The sequence below is a fragment of the Leiobunum rupestre genome, chromosome 7 (assembly GCF_980474605.1).
Source record: "Leiobunum rupestre chromosome 7, qqLeiRupe1.1.hap1, whole genome shotgun sequence".
Classification (NCBI taxonomy): domain Eukaryota; kingdom Metazoa; phylum Arthropoda; class Arachnida; order Opiliones; family Sclerosomatidae; genus Leiobunum; species Leiobunum rupestre.
The window spans coordinates 57621689-57630171 of record NC_143390.1 but is presented as its reverse complement, the minus strand read 5'-3'; the positions used below and the strand labels follow the sequence as shown (position 1 = coordinate 57630171).

The 8483-nt window shown below is 33.3% G+C and overlaps 1 protein-coding gene across 4 annotated transcripts; it reads left to right on the top strand.

The window, feature by feature from the left end:
- The first annotated feature begins 1436 nt into the window (after positions 1–1436).
- LOC149937566 (uncharacterized) lies at positions 1437–6746 on the top strand. Of its 4 annotated transcripts, XM_090153939.1 has the most exons (12): positions 1437–1485; positions 1553–1667; positions 2094–2240; positions 2301–2456; positions 2514–2545; positions 4051–4119; positions 4184–4503; positions 4734–4847; positions 5790–5986; positions 6231–6299; positions 6369–6464; positions 6523–6746. In XM_090153939.1, the coding sequence occupies exons 9-12, from the start codon at positions 5790–5792 to the stop codon at positions 6530–6532; spliced, it is 372 nt and encodes a 123-aa protein (XP_090010065.1). In that variant the 5' UTR covers positions 1437–1485; positions 1553–1667; positions 2094–2240; positions 2301–2456; positions 2514–2545; positions 4051–4119; positions 4184–4503; positions 4734–4847; the 3' UTR covers positions 6533–6746. The 4 variants fall into 4 exon arrangements, with proteins under 4 accessions (XP_090010065.1, XP_090010066.1, XP_090010067.1 ...); XM_090153940.1 differs by lacking the exons at positions 1437–1485; positions 1553–1667 and having other exon boundaries at positions 2209–2240; positions 2323–2456; XM_090153937.1 differs by lacking the exons at positions 1437–1485; positions 1553–1667; positions 2094–2240; ... (3 more) ...; positions 4184–4503; positions 4734–4847 and adding exons at positions 5485–5561; positions 5625–5724.
- Positions 6747–8483: the final 1737 nt, after the last annotated feature.

Below are 8483 nucleotides of genomic sequence, written 5' to 3'. Positions count from 1 at the left end.
ATTTATGATCTTATTGCATTTCAAACATTTGGCGCTATGGTTATCTATGGTTCTATAAAAATTCCACACTTAACTTTTTTTCTTCTTCTGGTGATAGTGTCTTGATGCTCACCCTTACCAAAAAATAAGTGGTCTAAGAACTATTTAAGTTGGTTTTAAGTTTGTATTTGAGACAAATACCAACTAAAAACCTACTTAAAAACAACAACACCAACTAAAAACTTACTTAAAATGTTACTTAATAAAGACCACTTAAAGCCAACTTAAAACTTACTTAAAATGTTACTTAATAAAGACCACTTAAAGCCAACTTAAAACTTACTTAAAATGTTACTTAATAAAGACCACTTAAAGCCAACTTAAAAAATAATATGTAATTTTCTGACCACTAAAAACCAACTAAATACCAACTTAAAGTAAAAGGCATTTTCCCACCAACTTAACTAGTTTACTGAAATATGCAGACCACTTAAAACCAACTTAAATGTGAATACCAACTAAGTACCAACTAAAAACCAACTTATTTTTTGGTAAGGGCAGCTTCAGAATCAGAACTGATAGATGATTCGGTTTCATTATTTGATTCTTCTATATCACTTGGTTCTAAAATTTCCTCTTGAAAAGAGTAGTTTCGGTTACGTTTTTTTGAAGCCATTTTTAACAACTAAATCAGTCAGTAGAACCCGGCAATTTCTTAAAGGGGTCCACCAGAGCCGTAAGGGGAGCAATCGCTTCCCTCCCCAATAGCCAATCTGTTCATTAGTTAATATTTTTCCCGTGGTGACCCTAAAGCGCGGTCAGTATTTTTTGCCGGCGTGTAACTGGCGTAGGAAAATAAGGCAGCCTACTCTACTTTTTCTTTCTTAATCAAATCATGGCGGATGGTGAAGATTCGGGCACGTGCTTTACGCGAAATATCTTAAAAAGTAAAGCAGAGAAAAGGTGAGAAGCTCAGTTAAAGCGAGAAAAATCCAAAATATACCTTTTGGAAGAATTTGATAATTGGGAAAGTTCAAAAAAATCGTGATTTAAAACCAAAGTTAGCGTTCAAGGTAAGAGTGTTAGGCCTAGGACTGAATACAGCTCAGACAATGAAATCCAAACCAAACTGGAAAATCTTGTGTTTAACGAAAAGGCCATGAATTACAGATCATGAAAGAGTGTATTTCTGATAATGACTGCATTTTACCCAAGGTTAATGTATATTTTTCTCGACATTTACTGAAAATTCACTAAACGTTTTGAGAAGATTGTTTCTCAACCCCTTTACCTGAAGTTGACCCTGTTACTACTAATGAGCCATATGTATATGGCAATGAAACTATAGCTCCAAAAGTGTCAAAGGCAGAATTACCAGTAACTGTAAGCGATTATATAAGTACCGCAGTCAAAATTGGTGTGTTTCCCTCTAACCATAATTATTTGGTGGAGTCTAGCGAAGAAATTTTCCAGCTGAAGACGAAAATACTAAATCGATCCAAATAGGTAGTTATACATTTAACAAAAATAAATACATTTCAAATAAATATTGAATGAAAATATTTATATTTAGAATCCAATACGGCTTTGGAATTTGTGGCTTCATACCCGGTGGTCAATGGAAATGTGGAAATAAATGCAGTTTTAACAACACCACCCCGAAAGAGAAATAAACGGAAATCAAATGAGTATGTTACCATTAGAACGTAGTACTTTGAATATTTAATTCTAATGGGGATTCAAGTGAAGGCTTTTCACATTAACTTCGAAACTGAGGTAGCGGTTGTCTAAACATTCGAGTCCAGTCTTAGACATAAGGCGGTGGCATTGGTCAAAGTCTAGAGTGCTTTTTTGGGTCATTTCGAGTTAGTTTATGAGAATAGGCGCAGAACAGTTGGTCATGACCTTTTTTTTAAAGAGCGGGGTGCAGTGGTCACATTAGCAGTAATTTGTAAAAGCTTATGTCTGAGACGGTTCATGGCCTGTTTTTAAATTAAAAAATAAATGGTTGTCTGCTTATAGTGGACTGCTAGCACAGTCAGGAATGTAGAAGTCCTAGCTGACATCCCCATTTATGTAGGGTGAAAATATATATGAATTTTCCATACTTTCAGACCAAATTGTGAAACCTCTGAATTAGATTCCCATTCAGAAATTTCTCCAATACAAACCAAAGAGGCGACTTTACAAGAGTTTGTAACACCATTTGAATTTGAGAAATAATGTAAATTTAGTGAACGTGTCAGCTTTAGACAAAGAAAGTAATTATGTTTTATTTTGTTTTTATGGAACTTTTATATCAGATAATTGGTTACTACTAGGTCATGTTTTGATATATCCCAGCATACTCCAAACTTGAAACAAAATCAAAACTCGAATAAGAAAAACCTCTTCTCTCCACAGAAGCAACCCAATCGTAGTACTCCTATTGCATCCATTACAGGAAATAAAGAGAGCTTGACACCGCAAAAAATAAAGTAAAAATTAAATTTAAAAAAAGTATTATACAACTACTTATAATTGTTTTTTCCTAGCTCCTCACTTGGAACACCCTAAGGCTTAGGAGGTTTGCAAGTTCAATATGCGTAGTTGATGATTAATGAAATTAAAAACGACTTCATTATATTTGCATATTTAATAAAATATTTATGATATTTACAATGAAAGTCCGACTAGTTTCGTCGTGCCTAGCATGACATCTTCATCATTAACAAAGCTGATAAAGGGGGAAAAATCGTGGTGATTGATAACGCAACCTATAAGGACAAAATTTACGAACTGCTTAACTCCGAAGATTACAAGAAATTGGGAAAAGATCCAACCAACAAAGTGCTAGCCCAAGTTAAACTATTATTAAAAAAAACAGATGTGCTTAATGATGGGGAAAAAAAGGAACTAAATGTAACCGTGGCTCTGCCTCCCAGACTATATGGTCTAATAAAAATACATAAAAAAGACAAAAAAATAAGACCGATAGTTTCTGGAATATGGAGTCCTACCCATGCGCTTGCTGGAAAACTCGCTAAACTATTATCCCCCCTTAGAAATAACATTAGTAGAACAGTTAATAACTCATATGAATTTATTGACCAACTTAAAGAAGTAGAAATTAATGAAAATGATAAACTTTACTCGGTAGATATTGTTTCTCTTTTTACAAGAGTTCCCGTTAAAGGGGCTCTCGATGCCTTAAAAAATAACCTTATTAAAAATAAATATAAAGACGAAGACATTAATGACATTTTAGATCTAGTTAACATTTGCGTCACAACCACCTACTTTAAATTTGACAATATAATTTTCCAGCAAGAGCATGGTTTAGCCATGGGTAGTCCCCTTTCACCATTACTCTGCGACCTCTATCTTAACGAGTTCACAGAGAAAGTTTTTGGACCAAATCAAGTGGCTCTACCCAAATTTTGGGTACGCTATGTAGATGACGTTTTTTTAATTTGGAACTCCGGCATACTAAAATTTTACAATTTTTTGGAATTTTTAAACTCTATTGATAAGAATATTCAATTCACGTTTGAAGAGGAAAAAAATAACACATAGCATTGTATAAAATTAAAATTTCAGTTAAAAATTAAAACCTGTACTAGATTAACAAATTATTGTAACTCTTAAATTTAAACATTATCCTCTCAATTTAATTTTGTTAGAAATAATAATTAAACCCCCCTTTATTTTAATTGTATAACTTAAAAGACCTCCAGATGGCACCTAAGGGTAACAACAAAAAAAGGGAAAAAATAAAATAATTATTTTTTGTCAAACGATTGGTTATACCGTGACAAAGGCCGAGTTAATTTTGTATAAAGATGACGCAGGACTCACCAGGAAGGTTCAGTCCCTGAAGATGTCATGCTAGGCACAACGAAACTAGTCGGACTTTCATTGTAAATATCATAAATATTTTATTAAATATGCAAATATAACGAAGTCGTTTTTAATTTCATTAATCATTGGAACACCCTGTAGTAGACCAAACTTGATTGAAGTTGAAAAAAATAAAAAAAGGCTTTTTCCATTAAACGAGTCATCATCTAGTATTAATTTTTCCTTTGACAGTGACTTTACACGATTAGCTTGCAACCGCAGCCCTGATACTAACATTATAAACCGATCATTTGAAACAACGTATGTTAATGAATGCAGATGTTATTAATTTTTTTTATAATTACATTTTTAAATATTTTACCAGTGCGTCTGCTGGAAACCCTACTTCACCAATAAGATATGGAATTGAAGAAAATGTTGAGCTTAGAGAACCTGAATTACAAGATCTCAAGTGCATTGCCTCCGTTAATCAATTAGAAGCTCTTGTTAAAAAGTGTATAGGGCCCATTTGCACCGTTGAGGGTTGTGGGAAATCTCTAATATTTCTCTGGTACAATTTACAATGTAACGTGGAAATGTAAAAATTGGGTGGAGTACCACAAAGAGAGATGGCAATCTACGACTGATAATTTAAACCTCAGACTTTCCGCTGCACTGTTATATTCTGGTTGTTCATATGCTAAGGTAAATATTTAATTTCATATTACTTTATTCAATAGATCTTTGTTGCTTTTGATTTAATACTGCCATCTCAATCCTGTTCTATGAGTAAAGCACCGTAGATCAAGGTGATTTTAGGAGGGACTCAAACTGGGGAAAACCAATAAAATGGCGTTTAACATTTGAAAACTTTGCAAAAGATCTGTTGAATGAATAAATTTGGTATAATAAATTTCTAAATCTTTTCATCTCAGTTTGAAACATTTAGTAAGCTGTTGGATCTACAAGTTATTGGCTCAAGTACTGTAATAGACAAACAAGTGAACGGGTGTTATGGGGCAGTTGTTCAATTCTGGGAAACTGAACAGGTAGATAAAAACTAAGGCTGGGCCGGGAATCAAGACTCAGCAACAACAACTAGTCTAGTATAAAAAACGAAAAAGTATGAAACAAAACTAAAACTAAACCTATTCTCCCTTCAGTTTTTTTTTAAAGTAAAGGGAGACTACTCAGAATAGTTTGTTTTGTTTTGTAGTCTTTTCCTTTTGGTTTTTCATACCTTAGGCTACTTGTTGTTCTTGTGGTATGGATCCCCATATTTTTAATAAAGTAAAATTATTGTCATAAGTTAATTTAACTTATTTTAATTAACTTAATTCTGGTCTAAAAATGAATCTTGAGGATAATGGTGAAGTTAATGTAGCATGTTCCAGTACTCAGGCCTCTGGTACTATAAACTAATACAATTCGACGAATATTCGGTATAGTATTCGACGAATATTCGATAAGGCAATATTTGTATTAAGCCCAACTATTCGGTATTTAGTTCAAAAACTACTATTCGTCTCGGTATTCGATTAGAAATTTATTGGATATTCGTATCGATAGGCTAAAAATGCTATTCGCCAAGCCTTAACGAAGAAAATAAATGCTTCTAATGAAAATTTATTTATATTACAATATTGTATATCATTTGTTTCCACTAATGTTTATTTTTTAAATTACATTTCAATTTAACACATCAAACATTCTCACGATATATCTGGCACGTTGCTAAATTGCTGCGAAAAAGGCTTGTTTCGGTATATATAGTTTTATAATAGCTAATAAATGTTTAATTAAAATTAAAAAAAAAACGTTTTTAGGCGTCTAAAGAAAAAGGATGCGAAGCCATTTTGGAATAGATAGATGATATTGTAAACCATTTTTGGTGGTGCGGTAGAAATTGTAATGGAGATACCAATCGTATGAGACTGAGACAAACAAATCTACTACATATTAAAATGTTCTAACCCTAAAATATTTCATAGATGCTATGGTTATCACAATTGCATCATGTGCAAAATTTGCATGTGTGGCCATTAGGGGAGTGTCAGCACACTGAAATTGAAATGGAAGGCCGTACAAAACAATGGCTAAATAGAAACAGTTTGGCATTTCGTAAGCTTCAATCTCTCATTTGTGACAAAATGTTTTTAAAGGATTTCTCGTACTACAAAAATTTTAGGTTTTGTTACTATTTATATTATGATCAAGAATAAATTTAAGTGACTAAGAATATGGTATGCTAGAATACATTGTAACTAAGTTCGTCTGCTTTTAATATTTTGCGATGATGAACTTTTACTTCAAATTATGATTGCATAGTATCAAAGGCTAATGCTATTATTGCTATACTCCATATTCTTAGGTACTTGAACAAATTCTATTTATTATTTGATAACCTGAAAATAATAAGTTTGAAAATTTAGACATACCGGTGCATTGGAGTCATACCATAGCCTGATATTGAAATATGCCACAAAGAGATTAAATTTCCCGTGAGTTTTGCTTTATAAATTTTGTACCCATAACAGTTTTATTAGAGTTGATCGGATATTTTATTTTAGGTGGAAAGGATATATAGTATGGGTACTTCTAGCTGTATTGGATCACAACAGAAATATTTACAGACCAGTTGCTTTAAAAAAAAATGGTCAGCCAAGGTAAACCATAAAGGCAAAGCTTTTGTAGAAATATACCTAACATTTCAATATTCTGCAGAATGAAGTGAAAAAATTCTAGAGTGTCAACGAAGTGGACTGTTGTTCCAGTAAAAGTACAAAAATCACAAAAACAGCTAGGTTAAAGAAATGATCGAACTAGCTATGTCAAGAGAAATTTTAAGAAATGTCGAAGACATGTTTCCTGAAAATCCCGCCAGCATTACAAAAAAGAAAAACATTGCTAGAACTCCATGTCCTGAAAGAACAGACTTAATATCTTCAAGGGAGAAATATGCAAGATTTAATTCCTCTCTTTATGATGACTTACATTTGTAAATTACAAAATTTTTTGATTGAAGTTATTTCTCAAATAAACAGAATTACCTACTGATAAATTTGTAACATTGATAACGATAGTTACAAAATTCTAGCAGGCTCATATCCAGTATATCTATCATTTGGATTTGGGTAAACAGCTCTAATTTTTCTGACTATGCAAGAAGGTATTACCCTCCTATTACCTTGACCCAATCTACCCCACTGCCAAAAAACATACTACCTATATGCTGCGTAACGATAACGTTTATAATAATCTCCATCTTCAGCTTCCAGATATGCTATATGAAAACGCATCTCCATTTGAATCTCTAGAACTTCAGGATCCAATATCAAATTTTCAAAGTTCTGGTAGTCTGTTATGCAACCCACATTTCTTCTTCGAGTGCAGCATTTTCTTTCGAGAACTGTGGGCATCTCTGTACAGTTATTACATTTACACCATCCTGGTTTTTCCTCTGGGTTTCTAGGACTCGATTTAGGGCTATTATTCAATTGACTAGGAATTTCGTCATTTTCAGTATTGCCATAATTTAGTTGACCGCCTTGTCCATCTTCACTATTTTTTTCAGATATTGAACATTCTCCTTCGCAATTGAGCACAACACCAGGATGAGCAAAGGACATAGAAACACTTTCCTGTAAGCTTGGACCAATTGGGTCTTCTTCTAAGTAGCTGAGCAACGAAATATTTGGATTTTCTAAATGTATTTTCATAACAATTAGTTCAAGTTGAGCTTTTGTCAACTGTTTTGCATCAAAATCTGGTATAATGGGTGGCTAAAAGAATGTAGGTTACGTTAAAAATATAAAGGTTAAATTTATCGTCATGTAAAATACCAAAGTTGGTTCTTGGAATGTGTAATTGTTTTTCTTCCACTGACCAAATGTCTTGCGATTCTTGGCTGGCTGAAATGGCTCTACTTGATTTTCCCAGTCCTCTAGGGGGTCCAATGAAAAGACTACTACAGGCACATCATTCAAACCTTGAGTCAATTCTTGCACATGTATGTCACCACCTGATGAAGGTTGTGTCTAAATAGAAACAAAAGCGAATAGTAAAATTGTAAAAAAGGAAAACCTAACTTACAATACCGAGAGAGAGACAGTTTCAGTCCAAGTTCTTTTACTCCTCTTTTTCTGCCTTGACAAGTCATCTGTATAATTATGTTGGTTTTGTAATTCATGACTAGCCCCACTCTTGGTAGATTTATTAGTGTCCCAATCTTTTGTGGACAAAAACTATACCGTAATAAATTAAAATTAAAACCAATCAATTATCAACAAATAAATGAAACTTACTTTTGGTAGATACATTTTCTTCAGGTTAGCTCTTGGCTTAGTTAGTTTCACAGGCTGCTTTGTAAACTTAAGTTTATTCCATTCCGAGTTCTCAGAAAGTTGTTCCGATAATTTTTGGTGAAGCTTACCACTGCCTTCGGTAGGCTTACCATTTGCACACTCGAACCTGCTACCACAGGAACAAAACTCTGAACATAATATATTTCGCGCACGGCAAGCACATACATTTCTACCTTTTGCAGTAAGGCAATTGCTAGAACATTTACACGATTCCATTAAAAAAACCACTGTTAAGTTGCACTCAAATGATGTAGTCCGACCAGGAAAACAAAGAGGAATGGGAATTTGCACTCCGTAAATCGCGGAACGCTGATATCACGT

What these genes read in the sequence shown, in the direction of transcription:
- LOC149937566 (XM_090153937.1), top strand. An exon ending in TCGTACTACAAAAATTTTAG is followed by an intron (nt 5,987 to 6,230) that starts GTTTTGTTACTA and finishes TTGAAAATTTAG; the next exon opens with ACATACCGGTGCATTGGAGT. An exon ending in ACAAAGAGATTAAATTTCCC is followed by an intron (nt 6,300 to 6,368) that starts GTGAGTTTTGCT and finishes ATTTTATTTTAG; the next exon opens with GTGGAAAGGATATATAGTAT.